We start from the raw sequence: 25,597 nt of genomic DNA, 5'->3' as shown, positions 1-25,597 counted from the left end.
ATTATGTTCTACGCAACACGTTTGAGCTTCAGCAAGAACCAACGAGGTTAATTATTTAGTTATGCAGCACTTTTGAGCTTCAGCAAGAACCAATGAGGTTAAATATGTTCTACGCAGCACGTTTGAGCTTCAGCAAGAACCAACGAGGTTCATTCTCATGTTACGCAGCACGTTTGAGCTTCAGCAAGAACCAATGAGGTTCATTCTTGTTACGTAGCACGTTTGAGCTTCAGCAAGAACCAATGAGGTTCATTCTTGTTACGCAGCACGTTTGAGCTTCTCCAAGAACCAATGAGGTTCATTCTTGTTACGTAGCACGTTTGAGCTTCAGCAAGAACCAATGAGGTTCATTCTCATGTGTTATGCAGCACTTTTGAGCTTCAGCAAGAACCAATGAGGTTCATTCTTGTTACGCAGCACGTTTGAGCTTCAGCAAGAACCAATGAGGTTCATTCTCATGTTATGCAGCACTTTTGAGCTTCAGCAAGAACCAATGAGGTTCATTCTCATGTTACGCAGCACGTTTGAGCTTCAGCAAGAACCAATGAGGTTCATTATTTAGTTACGCAGCACTTTTGAGCTTCAGCAAGAACCAATGAGGTTAATTATTTTGTTATGCAGCACTTTTGAGCTTTAGCAAGAACCAATGAGGTTAATTATGTTACGCAGCAAGTTTAAGCTTCAGCAAGAACCAATGAGGTTCATTCTCATGTTACGCAGCACGTTTGAGCTTCAGCAAGAACCAATGAGGTTCATTCTCATGTGTTATGCAGCACTTTTGAGCTTCAGCAAGAACCAATGAGGTTCATTATTTAGTTACGCAGCACTTTTGAGCTTCAGCAAGAACCAATGAGGTTAATTATTTTGTTATGCAGCACTTTTGAGCTTTAGCAAGAACCAATGAGGTTAATTATGTTACGCAGCAAGTTTAAGCTTCAGCAAGAACCAATGAGGTTCATTCTCATGTTACGCAGCACGTTTGAGCTTCAGCAAGAAACAATGAGGTTAATTATGTGTTACGCAGCACGTTTGAGCTTCAGCAAGAACCAATGAGGTTCATTCTTGTTATGCAGCACTTTTGAGCTTCAGCAAGAACCAATGAGGTTAATTATTTTGTTATGCAGCACTTTTGAGCTTCAGCAAGAACCAATGAGGTTCATTCTTGTTACGTAGCACGTTTGAGCTTCAGCAAGAACCAATGAGGTTCATTCTTGTTACGTAGCACGTTTGAGCTTCAGCAAGAACCAATGAGGTTCATTCTTGTTACGCAGCACGTTTGAGCTTCTCCAAGAACCAATGAGGTTCATTCTTGTTACGCAGCACGTTTGAGCTTCTCCAAGAACCAATGAGGTTCATTCTTGTTACGTAGCACGTTTGAGCTTCAGCAAGAACCAATGAGGTTCATTCTCATGTTACGCAGCACGTTTGAGCTTCAGCAAGAACCAATGAGGTTAATTATTTAGTTATGCAGCACGTTTGAGCTTCAGCAAGAACCAATGAGGTTCATTATTTAGTTACGCAGCACTTTTGAGCTTCAGCAAGAACCAATGAGGTTCATTCTCATGTTACGCAGCACGTTTGAGCTTCAGCAAGAACCAATGAGGTTAATTCTTGTTACGCAGCACTTTTTAGCTTCAGCAAGAACCAATGAGGTTCATTCTCATGTGTTATGCAGCACTTTTGAGCTTCAGCAAGAACCAATGAGGTTAATTATGTGTTACGCAGCACGTTTGAGCTTCAGCAAGAACCAATGAGGTTCATTCTTGTTACGCAGCACTTTTGAGCTTCAGCAAGAACCAATGAGGTTAATTATGTGTTACGCAGCACGTTTGAGCTTCAGCAAGAACCAATGAGGTTCATTCTCATGTGTTATGCAGCACTTTTGAGCTTCAGCAAGAACCAATGAGGTTAATTATGTGTTACGCAGCACGTTTGAGCTTCAGCAAGAACCAATGAGGTTCATTCTTGTTACGTAGCACGTTTGAGCTTCAGCAAGAACCAATGAGGTTCATTCTCATGTGTTATGCAGCACTTTTGAGCTTCAGCAAGAACCAATGAGGTTCATTCTTGTTACGCAGCACGTTTGAGCTTCAGCAAGAACCAATGAGGTTCATTCTTGTTACGTAGCACGTTTGAGCTTCAGCAAGAACCAATGAGGTTCATTCTCATGTGTTATGCAGCACTTTTGAGCTTCAGCAAGAACCAATGAGGTTCATTCTTGTTACGCAGCACGTTTGAGCTTCAGCAAGAACCAATGAGGTTCATTCTCATGTTACGCAGCACTTTTGAGCTTCAGCAAGAACCAATGAGGTTCATTCTCATGTTACGCAGCACGTTTGAGCTTCAGCAAGAACCAATGAGGTTCATTATTTAGTTACGCAGCACTTTTGAGCTTCAGCAAGAACCAATGAGGTTAATTATTTTGTTATGCAGCACTTTTGAGCTTTAGCAAGAACCAATGAGGTTCATTCTCATGTTACGCAGCACGTTTGAGCTTCAGCAAGAACCAATGAGGTTAATTCTTGTTACGCAGCACTTTTGAGCTTCAGCAAGAACCAATGAGGTTCATTCTCATGTGTTATGCAGCACTTTTGAGCTTCAGCAAGAACCAATGAGGTTCATTATTTAGTTACGCAGCACTTTTGAGCTTCAGCAAGAACCAATGAGGTTAATTATTTTGTTATGCAGCACTTTTGAGCTTTAGCAAGAACCAATGAGGTTAATTATGTTACGCAGCAAGTTTAAGCTTCAGCAAGAACCAATGAGGTTCATTCTCATGTTACGCAGCACGTTTGAGCTTCAGCAAGAACCAATGAGGTTAATTATGTGTTACGCAGCACGTTTGAGCTTCAGCAAGAACCAATGAGGTTCATTCTTGTTACGCAGCACTTTTGAGCTTCAGCAAGAACCAATGAGGTTAATTATGTGTTACGCAGCACGTTTGAGCTTCTCCAAGAACCAATGAGGTTAACTATTTTGTTACGCAGCACTTTTGAGCTTCTCCAAGAACCAATGAGGTTAACTATTTTGTTACGCAGCACTTTTGAGCTTCAGCAAGAACCAATGAGGTTCATTCTTGTTACGCAGCACTTTTGAGCTTCAGCAAGAACCAATGAGGTTCATTCTCATGTTACGCAGCACGTTTGAGCTTCAGCAAGAACCAATGAGGTTCATTCTTGTTATGCAGCACTTTTGAGCTTCAGCAAGAACCAATGAGGTTAATTATTTTGTTATGCAGCACTTTTGAGCTTCAGCAAGAACCAATGAGGTTCATTCTCGTGTTACACAGCCCGTTTGAGCTTCAGCAAGAACCAATGAGGTTAATTATTTTGTTATGCAGCACTTTTGAGCTTTAGCAAGAACCAATGAGGTTAATTATGTTACGCAGCAAGTTTAAGCTTCAGCAAGAACCAATGAGGTTCATTCTCATGTTACGCAGCACGTTTGAGCTTCAGCAAGAACCAATGAGGTTAATTCTTGTTACGCAGCACTTTTGAGCTTCAGCAAGAACCAATGAGGTTAATTATGTGTTACGCAGCACGTTTGAGCTTCTCCAAGAACCAATGAGGTTAACTATTTTGTTACGCAGCACTTTTGAGCTTCTCCAAGAACCAATGAGGTTAACTATTTTGTTACGCAGCACTTTTGAGCTTCAGCAAGAACCAATGAGGTTCATTCTTGTTACGCAGCACTTTTGAGCTTCAGCAAGAACCAATGAGGTTCATTCTCATGTGTTATGCAGCACTTTTGAGCTTCAGCAAGAAACAATGAGGTTAATTATGTGTTACGCAGCACGTTTGAGCTTCAGCAAGAACCAATGAGGTTCATTCTTGTTATGCAGCACTTTTGAGCTTCAGCAAGAACCAATGAGGTTAATTATTTTGTTATGCAGCACTTTTGAGCTTCAGCAAGAACCAATGAGGTTCATTCTTGTTACGTAGCACGTTTGAGCTTCAGCAAGAACCAATGAGGTTCATTCTTGTTACGTAGCACGTTTGAGCTTCAGCAAGAACCAATGAGGTTCATTCTTGTTACGCAGCACGTTTGAGCTTCTCCAAGAACCAATGAGGTTCATTCTTGTTACGCAGCACGTTTGAGCTTCTCCAAGAACCAATGAGGTTCATTCTTGTTACGTAGCACGTTTGAGCTTCAGCAAGAACCAATGAGGTTCATTCTCATGTGTTATGCAGCACTTTTGAGCTTCAGCAAGAAACAATGAGGTTAATTATGTGTTACGCAGCACGTTTGAGCTTCAGCAAGAACCAATGAGGTTCATTCTTGTTATGCAGCACTTTTGAGCTTCAGCAAGAACCAATGAGGTTAATTATTTTGTTATGCAGCACTTTTGAGCTTCAGCAAGAACCAATGAGGTTCATTCTTGTTACGTAGCACGTTTGAGCTTCAGCAAGAACCAATGAGGTTCATTCTTGTTACGTAGCACGTTTGAGCTTCAGCAAGAACCAATGAGGTTCATTCTTGTTACGCAGCACGTTTGAGCTTCTCCAAGAACCAATGAGGTTCATTCTTGTTACGCAGCACGTTTGAGCTTCTCCAAGAACCAATGAGGTTCATTCTTGTTACGTAGCACGTTTGAGCTTCAGCAAGAACCAATGAGGTTCATTCTCATGTTACGCAGCACGTTTGAGCTTCAGCAAGAACCAATGAGGTTAATTATTTAGTTATGCAGCACGTTTGAGCTTCAGCAAGAACCAATGAGGTTCATTATTTAGTTACGCAGCACTTTTGAGCTTCAGCAAGAACCAATGAGGTTCATTCTCATGTTACGCAGCACGTTTGAGCTTCAGCAAGAACCAATGAGGTTAATTCTTGTTACGCAGCACTTTTTAGCTTCAGCAAGAACCAATGAGGTTCATTCTCATGTGTTATGCAGCACTTTTGAGCTTCAGCAAGAACCAATGAGGTTAATTATGTGTTACGCAGCACGTTTGAGCTTCAGCAAGAACCAATGAGGTTCATTCTTGTTACGCAGCACTTTTGAGCTTCAGCAAGAACCAATGAGGTTAATTATGTGTTACGCAGCACGTTTGAGCTTCAGCAAGAACCAATGAGGTTCATTCTCATGTGTTATGCAGCACTTTTGAGCTTCAGCAAGAACCAATGAGGTTAATTATGTGTTACGCAGCACGTTTGAGCTTCAGCAAGAACCAATGAGGTTCATTCTTGTTACGTAGCACGTTTGAGCTTCAGCAAGAACCAATGAGGTTCATTCTCATGTGTTATGCAGCACTTTTGAGCTTCAGCAAGAACCAATGAGGTTCATTCTTGTTACGCAGCACGTTTGAGCTTCAGCAAGAACCAATGAGGTTCATTCTTGTTACGTAGCACGTTTGAGCTTCAGCAAGAACCAATGAGGTTCATTCTCATGTGTTATGCAGCACTTTTGAGCTTCAGCAAGAACCAATGAGGTTCATTCTTGTTACGCAGCACGTTTGAGCTTCAGCAAGAACCAATGAGGTTCATTCTCATGTTACGCAGCACTTTTGAGCTTCAGCAAGAACCAATGAGGTTCATTCTCATGTTACGCAGCACGTTTGAGCTTCAGCAAGAACCAATGAGGTTCATTATTTAGTTACGCAGCACTTTTGAGCTTCAGCAAGAACCAATGAGGTTAATTATTTTGTTATGCAGCACTTTTGAGCTTTAGCAAGAACCAATGAGGTTCATTCTCATGTTACGCAGCACGTTTGAGCTTCAGCAAGAACCAATGAGGTTAATTCTTGTTACGCAGCACTTTTGAGCTTCAGCAAGAACCAATGAGGTTCATTCTCATGTGTTATGCAGCACTTTTGAGCTTCAGCAAGAACCAATGAGGTTCATTATTTAGTTACGCAGCACTTTTGAGCTTCAGCAAGAACCAATGAGGTTAATTATTTTGTTATGCAGCACTTTTGAGCTTTAGCAAGAACCAATGAGGTTAATTATGTTACGCAGCAAGTTTAAGCTTCAGCAAGAACCAATGAGGTTCATTCTCATGTTACGCAGCACGTTTGAGCTTCAGCAAGAACCAATGAGGTTAATTATGTGTTACGCAGCACGTTTGAGCTTCAGCAAGAACCAATGAGGTTCATTCTTGTTACGCAGCACTTTTGAGCTTCAGCAAGAACCAATGAGGTTAATTATGTGTTACGCAGCACGTTTGAGCTTCTCCAAGAACCAATGAGGTTAACTATTTTGTTACGCAGCACTTTTGAGCTTCTCCAAGAACCAATGAGGTTAACTATTTTGTTACGCAGCACTTTTGAGCTTCAGCAAGAACCAATGAGGTTCATTCTTGTTACGCAGCACTTTTGAGCTTCAGCAAGAACCAATGAGGTTCATTCTCATGTTACGCAGCACGTTTGAGCTTCAGCAAGAACCAATGAGGTTCATTCTTGTTATGCAGCACTTTTGAGCTTCAGCAAGAACCAATGAGGTTAATTATTTTGTTATGCAGCACTTTTGAGCTTCAGCAAGAACCAATGAGGTTCATTCTCGTGTTACACAGCCCGTTTGAGCTTCAGCAAGAACCAATGAGGTTAATTATTTTGTTATGCAGCACTTTTGAGCTTTAGCAAGAACCAATGAGGTTAATTATGTTACGCAGCAAGTTTAAGCTTCAGCAAGAACCAATGAGGTTCATTCTCATGTTACGCAGCACGTTTGAGCTTCAGCAAGAACCAATGAGGTTAATTATGTGTTACGCTGCACGTTTGAGCTTCAGCAAGAACCAATGAGGTTCATTCTTGTTACGCAGCACTTTTGAGCTTCAGCAAGAACCAATGAGGTTAATTATGTGTTACGCAGCACGTTTGAGCTTCTCCAAGAACCAATGAGGTTAACTATTTTGTTACGCAGCACTTTTGAGCTTCTCCAAGAACCAATGAGGTTAACTATTTTGTTACGCAGCACTTTTGAGCTTCAGCAAGAACCAATGAGGTTCATTCTTGTTACGCAGCACTTTTGAGCTTCAGCAAGAACCAATGAGGTTCATTCTCATGTGTTATGCAGCACTTTTGAGCTTCAGCAAGAAACAATGAGGTTAATTATGTGTTACGCAGCACGTTTGAGCTTCAGCAAGAACCAATGAGGTTCATTCTTGTTATGCAGCACTTTTGAGCTTCAGCAAGAACCAATGAGGTTAATTATTTTGTTATGCAGCACTTTTGAGCTTCAGCAAGAACCAATGAGGTTCATTCTCGTGTTACACAGCCCGTTTGAGCTTCAGCAAGAACCAATGAGGTTAATTATTTAGTTATGCAGCACTTTTGAGCTTCAGCAAGAACCAATGAGGTTAAATATGTTCTACGCAGCACGTTTGAGCTTCAGCAAGAACCAACGAGGTTCATTCTTGTTATGCAGCACTTTTGAGCTTCAGCAAGAACCAATGAGGTTAATTATTTTGTTATGCAGCACTTTTGAGCTTCAGCAAGAACCAATGAGGTTCATTCTCATGTTACGCAGCACGTTTGAGCTTCAGCAAGAACCAATGAGGTTAATTGTGTTACGCAGCACTTTTGAGCTTCTCCAAGAACCCATGAAGTTCATTATTGTAACGCAGCACGTTTGACTTTCCGCAAAAACCAATGAGGTTCATTCTCGTTTTACGCGGCACGTTTGATTTTCCGCAAAAACCAATGAGGTTTGTTGTCATGCGTCAAGCAAATAAAGTTGAGCTTCTGTTTATGTTCACTCATGTGAATAAAAGACTAAATTAAATCTATTTATCATATAAAGCGATCTAGACAATTCAGAAAATTTTGATAAAATATGGATTCATATGGATTTGTTTTATGATCCCTTTATGAACTTTTTGAAGCGTCAAAGTGGTAGCTGCGTAGCAGTCAATGGAGGGACAGAAATCTCTCATATTTCATTTAAAATATCTTCATTTGTGTTCCAAAGAAGAACGAAAATCTCACAGGTTTGGAACGACACAAGGGTGAGTAATAATGAAAATTTTTGGGTGAATTGATAAAGACCTCATGGTGAATAGAGGAAGTACTTCAGAGTGCTGGGATCACAGACACTGAGAGACCTCAGCCACTGCACGCATGCAAAAGGAAACATTTCAGCGTGTTCACTGATGTGATCGGTAGCAAATAGAGTTAACCATCATACTTGGGAGCTCTATGCCTGGGAACGGAACTTGTTGTTTGCCTATTACCAATAAATAAACATCACGTTAAACAAAAATCCACACACAAATAATAGAACATACAAACAAGAAACTAGGACTTCAACAATCCTTACATAACCTTAAAACATTATTCTAAGCTTTCAAATAAACTTTGTTTTACACTTCAAGTTGAATTAAGTGCCTTCAAATGGAGAACAAAGACAAGAGAGGGTATTTTGAGGATTGTTAAAGTCCACACAACAACTATAAATGTATATAGAGCTACTTGGAGTGAACTCCTCTCAGGCAATGTGAGTATATAAAGGCCAAGACGCATACCAAACAAAACCTGCTCATAAATTAATATGCTAAATATATCACAGTGTGTTTATGAACTTCTTAATTAAGTAAACTATGTGCTCACGGTAAGACGCAGGTATCTTAAAATCTACAACAAATAGCACATGGAACATTAGAAATAAAAGCTGTCTCTCAAAACCTAGATGACTTGCCTGACACCTTTATTGGTCAGTGTCTAGCTAAACAACATGCCGTAAAACTTTTGTCATGGAAAACAAGTCTTGTAATGGTAACTAACACGAGTCAAACATTCTAAGAGTTCTTGAATTGTTGGTTTATATATGCACATGCTTCAGAAAGAAATATTTTTCAAAGTTTGTTTAATGTCAGGACCATACACTATTTGGCACTGTTGATTATTAGAAAGAAAGTCACCAATCAATTTGCCGACCCACTCTAACCAATTGGACTGCTAGTAGGTCCCGCTCAAAATCTTAAGAGTTAAAACTGAGGTCCCCATTTTGAAATATTTAGTTAGTTTCACTGTGATATACAGTATGTCACAATAGGGAAGAACTTTAATCAACTTCTAAATACTTACACATTAATACGAAGACATTCCGAGTCAAGAGCTATCAATATTGCATAAACCGTAAGTTTGGTGGCTTGCTAGGTTTTGGAACAGAACAGAACAGATTGTCTAGGTAGCTCACGTACTGACTAGGTTTTGAGACAAAGCCTTAGTAAACATCTAGAGACAGTGCTAAATGAATGTGGGAGCCGGAGGGTTAAAAAAAAGCTCTTGACCTATCTTGAACTACTTAACAGATCTCCAGAATCAGCTATTCGGCAGGCTGAATGCTGCAGTCAACCCCTTCATTAACAGGATCACGGTATAAATCTCACAAAAACATGTCTAGATTACGTTTCACACCCAAAATTAAAAGGTTTTTTTTTTGTTGGTACATTTAAATAAAGCCTAAATAAAATTAAAATGTGTTATTTATAAAAAAAAAAAAACAATTAATACTAATTAATTGTGCTAGAAATTTGTAAAATAAAATTTGTTTCCCCACCATGTCTTTTTTGCACTGTGGCTTTATTTCCATGACAATTAAACAAATTTTCAGTTTGTGTACATTCATTTGTTTTTTGGTTTAATACTGAGAGCAGAAAAAAAAAATGAAAAAAAAATTTTTACAACAAGAATTCGGTCTGATCCAAAAAGCTGCCGTTGTGTCACTTTCTGCTTTCAATATTAAACCAAAAACGTATGAATGCAACGTACATGGACCATTTCCACCCTAATTCTCAAAACCACACTGCTCTTTATATTGCACTTTAAATTCCCATATTTCTTACTGATTATTCTTAATACTGTAATACAAACCAGTAAACTATTACTGAAATAGAATATCTTTACCTAATCACCTTAAAGGCAGTACAACACATACTACCATGAGGTCCAAATACTTCACAACCTAAATTTCATATCTTTGTTGTGTTTTTAAATTATTATTATTACACTAATAAGAATGAGATTTTTCCAAGAAAATAAAATCTCAAAGTAAAATTATTCACATTAATTTTGTTTATAAAAAATAACCATTAATTTCTTTTGATTTTAGGGTCAAATATAAACAGGACATGTTTTGACATGTTTTGTGAGTGTTCAGCTGTCTTGCTGGTCTAGTTAGTGTTTATAACCTGGTTAAGATATTTAATAATGCTTAGTTCAAGCTGCTGGGTCGTGCAGATCTACAGTGTGGTTGCTCTTACATGGCAACTCCAAGCCGGAGTGTCCAAAGGTGTTGCGGACACATGGAGGAGAATGCCGCCCATCTGCCATGTCTGACTCCGAACACTGAGCTTCTCCGTGCATGACGGCCAGACCGAGACGCAAACGCTCTGCATACGACTGAGCCCTGGAGAGACAACGACAAGAGAGGAGACACATACAGAGATGTTGCTTATGGGCCTCTTGCCTATGTGTGTTCATGAGTGCCAGTTTAGGAGTTATACCATTCCTGAACACTTTTACATAATAATGACAGTTCATAGAGACCGTGTCTGTCAAGCTCTTGAACTGAAAAAGCACATTAAAGTCCTAGTGTGCTATATCCAAAGTCTTACATTATTCTGTGTGGGGTAAAGATGCTTTTTTTGTTAGAAGTATACAGTTAATGGAATTGTTAACTAAGCAGCAGTCTCGTTTATAAAACTTTGTGTAGGATCCTTACTAAAAGTGTACGTGCGCCCGAAAGCCAAACAGGACGTACGCCAATAAATATTCAGACTTATAAAACTGTGCGTACGCCAGAACCTGCGCAGAATTCACTTTATAAATCCCAGTTAGCGGAAGATTGTGCGCGCATGCGTCTCCACCCTGAAATAACCATATATGAGCTTACAACGCCTAGTTTTACTATGCATATCCTCATCTGCATATCATTTGCATATGATTATTCATCCACTTGATAACATGTTTAAGACATTAGGAAAATATGAGATACGGATATGCCGTCACATTACATTGATAAAATCATTTAGTAGCCTATCCTTGCCTTGTTTTTGAATAAATTACTCAAATAGTGTAAAATACATTTCAGAGAAATGTTTATATCAGAAGTAAAACAGTTTACATTTTTTTTTTTTTATTAAAACCGTTATTGTGAACATGCACTGTATTTATGATTAGGACTCATAATCAAGATTTACAGTTTTACTTCATCTGCCGTTAGATATATAGGTTTCACTAAACGGCCCAACGCGCTCGCTGACATTTAAGAAGCGATGGATATTTGCTTCAAGTGATAGGCTTGGTGAGTGAAATTATATTTGTATTGTCTTTCTGTATATGTAGAATTTTCTGTCTAAAATGACCAAAAAGACATTTAACTCCAGCTCTCCATGGGTGTCGCCAAACTGCTCCGTCTCCAGGGCGTTCCTACGCAAGGGTCAGAGTTTGCGTGCAGGTGCGCAAATTTTCCCGTTAAGTTTGTTTTTATAAATCACAACTTATGTTTTGGAAGTGGCGTACGCCTCATTCAGGGCATGTTTTGTGCGTACGCAACGGTTATAAATGAGACCCCAGAATTGTTAAGTGGAATCAGAAGCCAGTCTGTTGTGATTGGTCTACTCTGCTCTGATTGGTCAGACAGTTCAGTCTGTTGTGATTGGACAACCGGTTACAGTGCATGTCGGAAACCAAACGCTATTACCAAACCTGAATTTCAGCTCCACCTCTTGGAGTTAGGGCGTCAGTTTTACCGTATCAATTTGTGACAGGACGCAAGACTGGAATTGCTGACGACTCGTTTCAGGCAGTTCAGAAGATGTTCTTTCTTTTGGGAGTCAACAACTCCATTTATCTGCACTATGATCTTCAAGATTTTGAAGAACTTTAACATTCACAAACAGTTATATTATATATTACATGAAAGGAAATATCCAAAAAAAGCATAATGGGGAATTTTAAGCAACCTGAAAGTTTGGTTTCCGAAATATTGCAAACAAGCAGACGAACATGTAATCTGCACTGACAAATCTCTGCAAATGTGCATCCATCCACAAAGTTATATGCTTTATCTGCCCCATGCATGTTATTTAATTGGATAACACTTTAATCTAAAAATGTAGCGTTCTCAGCTCGTTTTAGCCCATTTGACAATGTTTAAATACACTCCCTCATCCACTTCCACCTAGGCCTGCTTTCACCCACAAAACAAATACAAAAGGAAAACAAATCCAGGAACAGTTACCGTTTTGCAGCAGATGGGGACTTGGCTACAATGATAGCATTTCTATAATCAGGAACCTATGCAAAACAGAAATAGGAAGAAGAGAAATTATCAATATTAATTGCTTATTTATCATTTTAACAATTAAAAAGGTGAAGTTTTTGTCTGTGAACGCTGCAAACCTCCTCCTGGATGTACTGCAGCAGGAATGGAGAAGCCCGCAGGTTGTCCACGGGGAATGTAAAGAAGCCCTGGATCTCTTTCTGGTGCAGATCCATTGTGATTATATGAGTCAGACCTAGTTATCAATGCAGAGAGTAAAATGGTTTTATTTTATTTTTAAATGAATAGTTTAACAGCAACAGTCATCAAGTGTTCAGCACGTATAAATAAAAAAGACTGAATGTTACGTCCAAACATTAGAGTGGTAGTCTGAAAACAGAAGTGGGAACATCAGACACATTATAATGCATTACCTGCTTTAGCTAACATGGAAGCGAGCAGTTTGCACACTATAGATCCTCTCTTCCTCATCTTACACTGTTTACTGTAGGGGAAGTACGGGATCACGCCGATGATGTTCTTGGCACAGGACGTCTTCAGTGCATAGGCCATAATCAGCAGCTCCATAATAGCCGTGTTGACATCTCTGACAGAGACAGAACAATCGATTTTAACAAACTGTTCTAAAACGCTTCTGGGCCTAAAAGACGACTACATGCAGTTCAGAATAAAAGGTAAGATGCCATGCATATATACTAAAAGGCATGGCTTTTCAAATTTTGCGTTCAATGGAAAAAGTTGGTGAGTAAATGATTTTTGGGTGAACTAACCCGTTAACTGGCAACTTCAACTCACATTAAAAATATCACCTTGTGTACAATGATGCACTATATATGACTTGTGATTGCAAAATGCACAGACACAGATACATTTAAATGGCCTGAATTGACTTAACAAGAGTGCTGATTTCCTATTCTGAATCCGATCCAGCACACTCTTACCTGGGAATGGTTTGGATGATGAAGATTGTTTGGCCTCTCACAGACTCTTTGATCTCAACTCTCGTTTCTGTAAGATAAAAGCAAACATATAAAAAAGAAGCAACATTAAATGGATTATTCAGGTGCTACCAACTGGTTTTTGGGTGAAATTTAATGTTTTACCTCAAACAAAAATAATAAATTTACTTCGCGACCATTAAAAAACATGTAGTATGATGTGTAGTTTGATTGAGATTTGGACACATTGCAACATCAGCCATGTTGTCATCATCATGTGACTCACGATGACATCGCTTGAGCTTCACTGTCACAAAATCCTCTCGTGTGGCCTCACGGGATAGTAAAGTGTCCATCAGATACGCATTTCATATGTGGAGACACAATCTGGCCGTATGAAGAAGGTCATCTGAGTACTTTTGGTTTATGAACGCTATGAATTCGGACATACTGCATTTTTTCAGATAGTGTTTTTCTTCAACGACATTGTTGGCAAAGTTGGCTTATTCGGACACATGGTAGGTCTCATTCACTAACACACAAATGTTATCAAGAACAAATCATGATTCACCAACTTTTGTACTAAAAGTTGTTTTAAAAATTTAGAAAAAAAAAGTGGTAGAAGTGAAACCACAAAATTTCATCATAAACTCACAATGAAATCAAATTTGACAATTCTTATTTATTTTGAATATTGCAAGATTTATTATAAACAATTTATCCATGCACATTTTTTTAATTAAAGTGTTACTGGCGTTGGGGCGGAGCAATCTGTCACTCACATGAGATCCACCAATAGCAAACCACAACCATCCAATCAACTCCACATGGACAAAAACAAGTCTCGTCCTACAATTCTTTTCTTATTGACTTGCGTCACAAGAAAGAAGAAAAGACTATTGAAGCTTCCGTTTCATGACGACTTGAATTGTATTTCATCATATACAGTGAAATATTAAGAAGCAAGGAGTGTTATGGCTCATCTGCAAGGTTTCTCTGAAAACACACAGATATGCATATGTACCGCTGGCTAATGAGTGGTATAATCTGGTTAAAAGTGTTCATTGTGTTTGAGCTGGTTTTTGCAGATGCATGTGCTCTCAGATACGTCTTTAGAGAAGGTCACATGTTTGCTGAGCGTGACGAAAGGCCGTAAAGGAAGGGTCGCACAGCAAGCACTTATTTGGAGATTGTTTGGGCGTGAATTATGCAAACGACTATAACGTCGGACGCACGGTCGCTCATTTAGAATCCTCCAGATTCATTATCATTAGTATGAAGTTAAGAACAAATTTGTGTGCGCACGCATGTATTGAGAATTAGGTAGAACTGTTTTTTGAGAAGTTCTCCTGTGCGTACAGATATTAAATAATCCTTTGAGTTTTGTGTGATGTAGGAACAGTATTGTCAGAAATAGTGCGGACTTTGAGAGATACAGATGAAGCTTGAAATTGCAAAAATGTAGTGATGGCCTTCTAAGCCTAGTAATTACAAACAAATCAGAGATGTAATTCAGTAAGGAGAATCATGTTTTTGTTACACTTTCTTTCACTGTGTCATTGTAACGTGTTACATTGAGTTACTGTAGTACTATAAATGATGCATAATTACATGCAACTAACCCTAAACCAAACCCTAATATAGTTTCCCTGAGGACACTATAGTAAGTACATGTAGTTACTTCATATTTACTCAGAAGCCTAGTTAAATGTATAATTACAGTGAAACAAAGAGAACTTAAAATAAAGTGTTACCAAATAAATTGTAGCACTTTATTTCAAGGAGTCCTTGTTACAGTGTAATTAATTAAATTAAGTTATAATTAAGTAACCAAGTAATATCAATTAACAACATGCACTTTGCATGTTTGCAATTATGAATGCTTTACTGTTATTATTACTTGAGTAAGTACATGTAACGTGTACAAGGACACTAAACCCATTTCATTTTAAAATCAAATTATAGTGAAATTTAGTTTAGACCATGTTAGGGTTTCAAGGCTCAAACTGTACTTGAACAAACAAAGCATTATTGATCACCTCTGTTTGACTCCTGGTAAACAACTGATTTCCCCAGCTCGACTCCAAGACGCCTGCGCAAACACAAGCAGAACATCACGACAGGATTGCAAAGAGTTTCTTATCATGAAAGTAACTTCAAGCAGAATTGCATGACAATGTGATTAAATAGATTGTATTCCTTCAGTCAAGAGTTTGCAATGAATGCAGGATATTTCCAAAAGCAGTGAGTCACATGCACAGCTTATGTGATGAATAGCCCACTGTTCCTGATCTCTTCACGTGCTCAAGATAAACATTACATTTACTTCCCACGGTGTCCTAAAGTAAGTACACTTATTACAGGACCCAATCTTTTACAACTAGCCTAAGTTACATGATGCGAAGAAACGGACCAGGTTCTGCTGATCTACAGGCCACTATCACAACAACATCACATTTATACATCAAGATCAACTTCTATAATCACGACCCATGTTAAATATCGAGCAATTGGTCGTAGGATACTTTACTTACTCAGTAATCTTCTTAGAGAGCTCAATGCAGGCGGGCGTAGAGTTAGCCGAGAAAACACGATAACCACTTTTAGCCACGTTCATGATCAACTACCTATTGACCAACAACAAAACTGAGCCGTTTACAGGTGTACTGCTACAGGGTCTCCTGGTTTTATCTTCGTATTTACAAAGGAAAACCTGCGAATGTTGTAAAAGCTATTGAAGAAGACCATGCAACGTTTACTGCGGTTTCCACACAACCATACCGATTTCTTCTGCGCGAGCTTCACTGTTGTCTATGAACGCACGACGCCTCACTACTGACGCCTAGTGACGGGCGCGTGTGAATCACTGCTTCGTGAAGCTTCGAAACCTTTGAGAATCATTTGGTTCGAATGAGTGATTCAGAGTGGGTGTCGAACTGCTTAAGTCACGTGATTTCAATAAACGAGGCATCGTTACTTGAATGTTTTCAAACGTTCCGAAATGTAAGTTTATGACCTAGTGTCTATTTGGTTTTACCTGATTTCTGTTTTCTGTATAAAAGGGACAGTTGTAGTTAATAGTCTAGGCCTGATTAACCAAGCACTAGCAGCCCCCATAAAACAAATCAAGCAAAATAACACATTTTATACAGACTACACTTCATTTAATGGTATTATTTGTTAATAGCATTTAATAGAGTACACTTTCAATAAAACATTTGCGTAAATTGCGCACTTAAAAGGTGTTTTTATGCAAGTTTATGCATGACCAGCAGGGGTCACCAGCGTGTCGCGTTTTGAGGAGACTTCGAAACAACGAATCATTTTGCGAAGCAATTGTTTCAATTGATTCAAAGTTTCAACAAAAAAAAAAACTTCACTACAGTCACTGTGAAGGGCACAAAGCATCTCGTCAACATCTCCAACAACTATGCTGGTTAAGTAACAAAACTTTTTATGTAGGCCTATATACTGTGGAATCCTGACATTTGTGTGACTGCATGCCATGTCCACTGTGTAGAGCTATATGCTTTGCTTAAAAAATCAATATGAAAAAGCCTATACATACTTTTGTGATAATGCTGCCATTATAGGCCAATTAATTATATTTAATCAAAGATTTGTCCACACTGTATTTATTTATTTTTATTTTCTTCTTCCCAGTTATAACTACTAGAATTCACTTTTGGCTCCTTGGCTAAAAACGTTTAAGAGCCATACCAACTACAGTCCTGGACTAGTGTCCTGCACACTTTATAGTTACAACCCTAATTAAACACACCTGTCTGTAATTTGCAAGTAATTCTGCACACTTCTGTGTCCGAAAGCTATGATGACTACAGGCAGCGTTTGCGCATAAGGTTCCTTTCAAACTCATTTTGCACAGATTTCTGGTCTGTGGCAACATTATAGAGATAGCTTTGGTGATAACCAAAAATTGTCTTTGAGTGAGATGGTATAATCTATTATTCATTTGTCATTTTTATCAGGGCTCCAGACTAACTTTGTTTACTAGAAGCAATGTAGCCCCTTACTGAAACTTTTAGGAGCACAAGCATAAAATTTAGGGGCACACCTCAAATCGACCAGCAACACAATTATATATTCACTATACACCAAAACCACCAGCAGAAAGTAACAGTTTCCTTCCACGTAATCACAATGAACAGTTAAAATCACTGTGGCACCTAAATAATACATATATATATATATATATATATATATATATATATATATATATATATATATATATATATACATATATATATATATATATATATATATTAGGCCTAGAAAGGTTAATGGTTTCACTCTTGTAGTCATTCCTGGCATATATGCTGAAGTGACTGTTGTGTTATTGAGAGTAAGCACTAAATTAGAGTCAAATTCAGCTACTGTAAACAACATACCTTGAGTATTTGCATGTTGAACTTCGATGCGGCCAATCAATTACGCATTGGTTTACCTTGTTGCAGGATCCTTGCGTACACAATTTCACATTCTTTAGTTGAAACATCTGTGTCACCAATGCCATTGATTATGAATGAGAGATAAGTGGTGTCCTTATTCCTTTAATGAGTCTTCTGTTTGAGTGAATATGCAATAGCGCCAATAAACTGTGCACATGCTGTGTCGTTGATGTATGTAGGACTAAATTGTATGCCGTTCTTTTTTAACAATTCAATTTGATCCTTGAATTTGGTGAATAGTTCCTCCTTAGCTATGAAATACGCTGTGTTAAATTTCACTGTCATTCCAGCCTCATCTGCTGACTGAATGTTATCTTCCTGCCTGTTTCATTAACGTATCCGTCTCTGCATTTCTTATGCTTCGAGCTGCTGTTGTAGTTCACTAGTGTGTCATATTTAAACTGTGTGGTGCCGGTTGCCTCAGCCGACTTGGTTCTCCCACACGTTTTAGATTACATCGAGAGCAGAAGATACAGTTCATGGTGTTAGTGTTTTTGCAATATCTAAGCCTATTCAGCCTATTCCTGAGTATCTAAGCCTAGTAAACTCCCTATTTTCCTGTAGAAAATATTGTTGTCTTGCCTTTTTCGCCACTCCTGCTTCTTCTGACTCGTCATCTGATTTTTCCTTCTCTGCAATTTTTGCTGTAGAGGGCCTGGCTCTGGTGATAAAAATGCATCAATGGTTCGTTTTGTCATTTTTGACTGAGCTGTGATGTTAGACACGGAAAATGTCCCAGCTGACTGGAGAGATGGCCACATCGTGACAATCCCCAAGAAAGGAGACCTCCGGCAGTGCAAACACTACAGAGGAATAATGCTCTTCTCAACACCTGGGAAGGTGTTCAACCATATCCTGCTCAAGAGGCTCCAGAAGGGGGCCGATGAGAAAGAGGGAAAACCAGGCTGGCTTCAGGAACAACAGATCCTGTGGAGACCTTGCCACCCTCAGGATTATTATTGAACAATCCATCGAATGGAATTCGCCTGTCTATGTGAATTTCATAGATTTAAAAAAAGCATTTGACAGTGTGGATAGGGAAAGGCTGTGGAAACTGAGGGCTCATTATGGGATCCCAGCAAAGATCATTAACATCATAAGGAGCACCTACCAAGGGACGAGATGTCAAGTCCTCCATGAAGGATGTATATCGGAGGCATTTGAGGTCCTGACTGGTGTGAGGCAAGGGTGCCTGCTCTCACCCTTTCTTTTCCTCTTTTGCATAGACTGGGTGATGAAAGAAACAACCAACTATAGACGAACTGGCATACAGTGGAGCTTGACCGAGCAGCTAGAAGATCTCGATGTCGCTGATGATCTGGCATTACTGGCTCACACACACCAACAGATGCAGGAAAAATCTGGAAAGCTGGAGGAAACAGCTACTCTGCTTGGTCTCAAAATAAACTCATCAAAAACTAAAGTATTGCGTATCAACAGCAAGAACAACACACCCATAACCATGGATCACAATGCACATACCTCGGTAGCATCATTTCAAGTGAAGGTGGCACGGAGGACGATGTCCAAGCCAGGATCGGAAAAGCAAGGACAACATTCAACATGCTAAACAATATTTGGAAGGCAAAAAACTTGTCACTCAAGACAAAACTGCAAATCTTCAATTCAAACGTAAAGACCACTCTACTTTATGGCTCAGAAACATGGAGAATTACCACCACCATACTCAATCAGCTGGAGACCTTCACCAACCGGTGCCTCAGACGCATCCTAGGAATATACTGGCCCAACATCATCTCTAACGCCAACATGTGGGAACTCACCAAATAAGACCCAATAGAAATGCAAATCTGGAGGAGGAAATGGAAGTGGATAGGGCACACACTCAGGAGAAAGAAATCAATCACTAAACAGGCACTGACGTGGAACCCACAGGGCAGGAGGAAGAGAGGCAGACCAAGAATCACCTGGAGAAGAACCACAGAACAAGAGATGAAGAAAGAAGGGCTGACGTGGCAACATCTGGAGAGGAGGGCCCAAGACCGGAGAGGATGGAAGAGCTTTGTCGATGGCGTATCTTCCTATGGGAATTTAAAGGCTTAAATAAAATAATAAATAAAATGTGACGTTAGACGTGACAACAGCATGACACACACACGAGTCGTGACCCACGCAGGTGACTAATCACTCCCAAAACCTCCCCCTCTCACGACATACACTGGTGGACTCGCTCATTACTCATCCTTACTCATTTTTTAACATGAAATAAAATATACTCAAATTTGCAGGTCGCACACAAATGACTAGTTGTAAAAACAATACTCGCACTGTCTCATAAAATGGTCGCAAAATGAGTGCCTTTCCCGGTTCCTCTGCTTAAGCCAGCCAGTTCCTCGTCCCTGCATTCGCTGGCTCCCTTCAGTCCCTCTGCTCCTCCTCTAGTGGCTCTGCTCTGCTACTCGGATCTACCTTGGGCCCTCTGGTCTCCACCTCTGCCTTGGTAAGTGGATCCCCTGGCTCCGCTTTGGGCCGCCGAGCTCATCACTCCACCTCAGCCCATCTACCAGTCGGCTACACCTTGGCTCCTCAGCTCCACCTGGGACTTTCATCTTTACGACTCCACGGGCTCCTTCATCCCTCTGGCTTCACCTTGATCAGTCATCGTTATGCCTACGCCATGGACTTCTAGGCATCGGGCAGTGCCTTGTCCCTCCACCCCTTTGGCTCCATCGGGCTCCTCCTTCCCGGTAAATATCTCTGTGTGATTGTGCACAATGATATACGAAATACAACTATCTCATTTTCAGTTTGTCTTTTGATCTGTCTCAGTTCTGTTCATGTTTGAGTTTCTTTGTTGTTCTGATCTGTTAGTTAATTCAGTTATCCGTGTTTCCCACCTGTTTGTCTCCAAAGCCACTGATTTGATCAGGCTAATCAAACCTACAGTACATTATTCTTCAGAAGTGGAGACCCCAGTGAAACCGACAGGAATCTAGGGTGACATAATAGGCCAGGCGGTCCAAGGTGGCGCCACGAGCTGAAGAGAAGGAGGAACCTGGTGAAGCTGAAGGGGTGGAGAGTTGAGGTGCAGTCGGAGGCCTGGAAATCTGTGGTGAAACCAGGATGATGAGAGTTTAAGGTGTAGATTGAGGAAAGAGTAGACGGAGGACTACGGTGGAGCTGAGGGAGCGCAGAGCTGAAGTGCTGACTGGTCGAAGTGGAGAAATGACCCTGGAGCCTGGAGGTATAACCAGATAATCCACTTCACAGAGCTGTACTGGTGGTGAAGGGTCCTGAGGCAGAGTCGAAGAGCTGGAGAGAGTCAGCGGAGCAAGTCGAGCCGAGGAGCTGGAGAGAGTCAGCGGTCCAGGTGGAGCAGAAGAGCTGGAAGGAGTCAGTGGTGCAGGTGGAGCTAAAGCGCTGGAGAAAGTCCGCGGTGCAAGTCGAGCCGAGGAGCTGGAGAGAGTCAGTGGTGCAGGTGGAGCAGAAGAGCTGGAGAGAGTCAGTGGTGCGGGTGGAGCCGAAGAGCTGGAGAGAGTCAGTGGTGCAGGTGGAGCAGACGAGCTGGAGAGAGTCTGTGTGCAGGTGGAGCTAAAGCGCTGGAGAAAGTCTGCGATGCAAGTCGAGCCGAGGAGCTGGAGAGAGTCAGTGGTGCAGGTGGAGCAGAAGAGCTGGAGAGAGTCAATGATGCAGGTGGAGCAGAAGAGCTGGAGAGAGTCAGCGGTGCAGGTGGAGCAGAAGAACTGGAGAGAGTCAGTGGTGCAGGTGGAGCAGAAGAGCTGGAGAGAGTCAGTGGTGCAGGTGGAGCAGAAGAGCTGGAGAGAGTCAGTGGTGCAGGTGGAGCAGAAGAGCTGGAGAGAGTCAGTGGTGCAGGTGGAGCTAAAGCGCTGGAAAAGTCCGCGGTGCAAGTCGAGCCGAGGAGCTGGAGAGAATCAGTGGTGCAGGTGGAGCCGAATAGCTGGAGAGAGTCAGTGGTGCAGGTGGAGCAGAAGAGCTGGAGAGACTCAGTGGTGCAGGTGGAGCTAAAGCGCTGGAGAAAGTCCGAGGTGCAAGTCGAGCCGAGGAGCTGGAGAGAGTCTGTGGTGCAGGTGGAGCAGAAGAGCTGGAGAGAGTCAGCGGTGCAGGTGGAGCAGAAGAGCTGGAGAGCGTCAGCGGTGCAGGTGGAGCTAAAGCGCTGGAGAGAGTCAGTGGTGCAGGTGGAGCAGAAGAGCTGGAGAGAGTCAGTGGTGCAGGTGGAGCAGAAGAGGTGGAGAGAGTCAGTGGTGCAGGTCGAGCCGAAGAGCTGGAGAGAGTCAGCGGTGCAGGTGGAGCAGAAGAGCTGGAGAGAGGCAGCGGTGCAGGTGGAGCTAAAGCGCTGGAGAGAGTCAGTGGTGCAGGTGGAGCAGAAGAACTGGAGAGAGTCAGTGGTGCAGGTGGAGTTAAAGCGCTGGAGAGAGTCAGTGGTGCAGTTGGAACAGAAGAGCTGGAGAGAGTCAGTGGTGCAGGCAGAGCAAAATAACTGGAGAGAGTCAGTGGTGCAGGTGGAGCAGAAGAGCTGGAGAGAGTCAGTGGTGCAGTTGGAGCAGAAGAGCTGGAGAGAGTCAGTGGTGCAGGTGGAGCTAAAGCGCTGGAGTGAGTCAGTGGTGCAGGTGGAGGAGAAGAGGCATTCTCGATGAAAATGCGTTCATGTTTGCGCAAATCATTTCTCAACAGACTGCTTTGGTCAGTATAAAGCTGGTTTTGCTAAGAAGCTGCTCCTGAAAAAGGAATCGGTACCAACTATTCGTGTTCCTGCTGCACCTCCTGAAGAAGTGAGTACTGTATAACGTTTTATTAACCTTTTACGATGCATATTCATCTTTGCAAATCGCTTGCACGCTTCACGATGAATGCGGCTAATATTTACACTCAGGGTACATTACGGCATGTATTCTATGTAACGTTACGACGTTCTCAATATAATTCATAATCCCACGTTTATAATGAACAACGCGTTATGGTTATTGTGTTATTAAAAACTATGTAGGCAGGTGTTACAGTTAACGTGCTAACACTAAATAAAACATTTTCGTACTGCACTAAACATAAACATACAACAAACTCTTAGGTATCCTTCAACTACTGTTAGAATCATTACTGACATGACAGGACACGTCTCAGTCACAATAGTTGTATCAAACACTGAGATAACGTTACGCATCACTGACAAGCCTACGTTTACCAAAAAAAAGTTTTTCAACATAAATCTGTCAACGAACTAACCTATACAGTAAACACATAGCGTTCGTATCCCACTACTCTACCCTGACAGTACATACAAAAATAGATCAAAGTGACATTACGTTAACCAACCATTCAGAAGCGTTCACACCGGACGCGAATAGAGCGTCTAGCGTGAGTGATTTCAATGTTAAGTCAATGCAAAGACGCGTTACGCGCGTAAAACTCTGCGGCGCGAACTCGCCTCATTCACGCTTCAAGTTCGCGCGAATTGAGCGTTTGGCGCGGTACGCGCAAATTATTTATTTAGTGCTTTTTGTGCATTTACGCGTTTGACGCGAATTTGCGTCTGCCACCTGAGTTGAAAAATCTGAACTTCTGCGTCAATTCGCGCCCCGTTAACCAATCAGGAGGCAGCTTGCTGCTGTCACATGGTGAAGCAAATATTTTATCACATAAAAACTTGATTTTAATATATGATATTCCATATCTAATCTAGATTATATGAAACATTATTATTATTCTAATGTAAAGAGAACCAACATAGCCTACTTTAGTGCAAGAACATAGTTCGTGTCTGGACAGTGTTGTGTGAGGGGGAAAAAAATCACAGGACAGTTTAATCACTTTTGTAGTAGCCTAGGCTGGCTCCATTTATCATCAAAACAAAAATAAATTAGAGATTAGGTGGCTGAGGGTGATCCTCGCTCCGATGCGGGTCCACAGGTCATCAAACTGGGCGTGGGACAGGCGGAAGTACCGCTGAAAGCGGCCGTCATCCAGGTGCAGCTTCTGGAGCAAATGGTGAAACTCGCCAAACTGGGTTCACCTCCGAAGGGTCTGGTGGACCCAAATACGGCGACGATGATCCCTACGCCGCTGTTCTGCTCTCCAGAGCAAATACAGAGCGGTGACTCTATCGATGAATGCTCGATCAACATTAGCCGTCTTGTAAAAAGATGGCCGCCAACAGATTTCGCCTCCGACGCGCGTGCTTCAAACTTTTGTTTTTTACGCGCGTCAATTTCGCTCTTGACGCGCAAATGGATTCAAAGTGTACACGCGTATAACTAGACGCGGCAGGCGCGAATTTGACGCTCAATTCGCGTCTGGTGTGAACGCACAGTTAATGGTCGAACTTCTTCGGGGCCGTCATCTTGTTCCGGGTCCGACTCCGGTTCAAATTGGTATGGCAACACTACAGATGTGTCGTCAGAGACTCCCGCTGCCATTCTTTCGCCAAAATATACCCTCAACTGTTGTCAAGGCAACACTCCACGTGCGTTGTGTCAAAAACGCCCCAAAGAACAGAGGGGCGGAGTCAGCAAGCTCATTATCATTTAAAGGCATATGCACTGAAACGGCGTGCTGAATACAGAGCTGTTTTTGAGCAGGTAAAATTAGTGTTTTCTTAAAATACTAATGAGAATTTTTAATAAAAGTATATTACAAAGTTTTCATTTAGACCCTAAAGATTCATATTAACTTGTACAAAAATGGCATTATATGACCCCTTTAACATAAAGAGCTTGACAAAAGATGCAGATGTCTCAAGAACAGTTTTAAAAATATATATAACATTGTTTAAGAAATATTTTTGGGAATACTAAATATTAAAAAATAGTGAAAAAAGTGAAAAAATTATAAGATAACAGTTAAGATGAATTTTATTCATAAGAATGTTTTGTGAATCCGTCCCCAGATTTTGTTGTGTGTGTTTAGAACTTTAAAAAACGGCTCCAGTCATAGTGTAATATGTGTGCAGTGTGGTTCTAAATCTGCAGTTCCTCTTTCACTGAAGGGGTTTTTGTACGGCTCTGTATCACTGTGTAAATGGAAATTCATAATACTGCTGACAGTAGTAATCTCCCGCATCTTCAGGCTGGACATTTCTAATATTGAGCATGAAGTTTGTTCCTGATCTCCCATCAGTGAATCTCTCAGAAACTCCAGACACTTTGCTACCAACACTAGAGAACAGGAGTTTGGGTGTTTGTCCGGGTTTCTGGTGATACCAGACTAAACTGGATGTAAAACTAGAACTGCTGGACCCGCAGTTGAGAGTGACGCTGCTTCCCACAGACGCCAGATTCACGGATGGACTCTGAGTCAGAATGATCTCAGCAAAACAACCTGCCATCACAACACATCAGTCAGTGTTACAGTCAAACACACAATACATCAGAAGAATGAAGCAACATTTATAAAGCACTTCTGAAAATGCTCTGAATATTCAACACTAATCTCACCAGCAAGAGAAAGCAGTAGAGAGCAGATAATCAGAGCGTTTGCAGTCATCTTTGCTGAGAATGAGTGAGAACAGACGAGACCTGCTGTTTACAGTCCTGAGCGGCGGACAGTCCGTCTTAAACAAAGGGGTGTTGCACATATTCAAAACTGCTTCCTTTCAGGAGTGAATCTGAAACACTGATTTAAATAAAATTTAATTCAGTTTCAAAAGTAGTTATCAAATGTAATTTCTATGATTATTAAGATTTTATATCAGTATCAACTGATATTTCTCAAGAGTTTCCAAGGATCTGATAATGATATCTAATAAACATGCAGTAGTTGACCATCAGTGAATCAACTGGAGTTTAGATTGTGTGTTTAAACTTGGAATAATTTATTAGCTACAAAATTTTTGCTTTATAAATGAAAGGTATATATTTTTTAATTGAACTGTAATTGACCACAACACAAATGAAGTGAAAGATGTTGTTTTGGAGATGCAGTGAACAGTGCAGCTACTGAAGCGTTCAGGAGGTTTTTGTACTTCTGCTCTATTAGTTTGTATCACTGTGATATACT

The 25,597-nt window shown here is 40.8% G+C and overlaps 1 protein-coding gene across 4 annotated transcripts in view; it reads right to left on the bottom strand.

The window, feature by feature from the left end:
• prpsap1 (phosphoribosyl pyrophosphate synthetase-associated protein 1) overlaps positions 1–15,994 on the bottom strand; it is a 28,253-nt gene extending 12,259 nt beyond the window's left edge. For 3 of the 4 annotated variants that reach the window (XM_077230743.1, XM_077230745.1, XM_077230744.1), the window contains exons 1-8: positions 15,692–15,991; positions 15,197–15,249; positions 13,161–13,227; positions 12,633–12,805; positions 12,339–12,454; positions 12,178–12,233; positions 10,196–10,341; positions 8,119–8,157 (exon numbers count right to left, since the gene is read on the bottom strand). In XM_077230743.1, coding sequence (XP_077086858.1) covers positions 8,119–8,157; positions 10,196–10,341; positions 12,178–12,233; positions 12,339–12,454; positions 12,633–12,805; positions 13,161–13,227; positions 15,197–15,249; positions 15,692–15,774 — 733 coding nt within the window. In that variant the 5' untranslated portion in view covers positions 15,775–15,991. Of the gene's footprint in view, positions 1–8,118; positions 8,158–10,195; positions 10,342–12,177; positions 12,234–12,338; positions 12,455–12,632; positions 12,806–13,160; positions 13,228–15,196; positions 15,250–15,691 lie in introns of all 4 variants that reach the window. The other variant, XM_077230746.1, reaches the window with a different exon arrangement.
• Positions 15,995–25,597: the final 9,603 nt, after the last annotated feature.

The sequence above is a fragment of the Siphateles boraxobius genome, unplaced genomic scaffold, assembly GCF_051911475.1.
Source record: "Siphateles boraxobius isolate OS27281-9 unplaced genomic scaffold, OSU_SipBor_1 15, whole genome shotgun sequence".
NCBI lineage: Eukaryota > Metazoa > Chordata > Actinopteri > Cypriniformes > Leuciscidae > Siphateles > Siphateles boraxobius.
The sequence above is the reverse complement of the archived record's forward strand: the minus strand, read 5'-3'. Positions and strand labels throughout refer to the sequence as shown.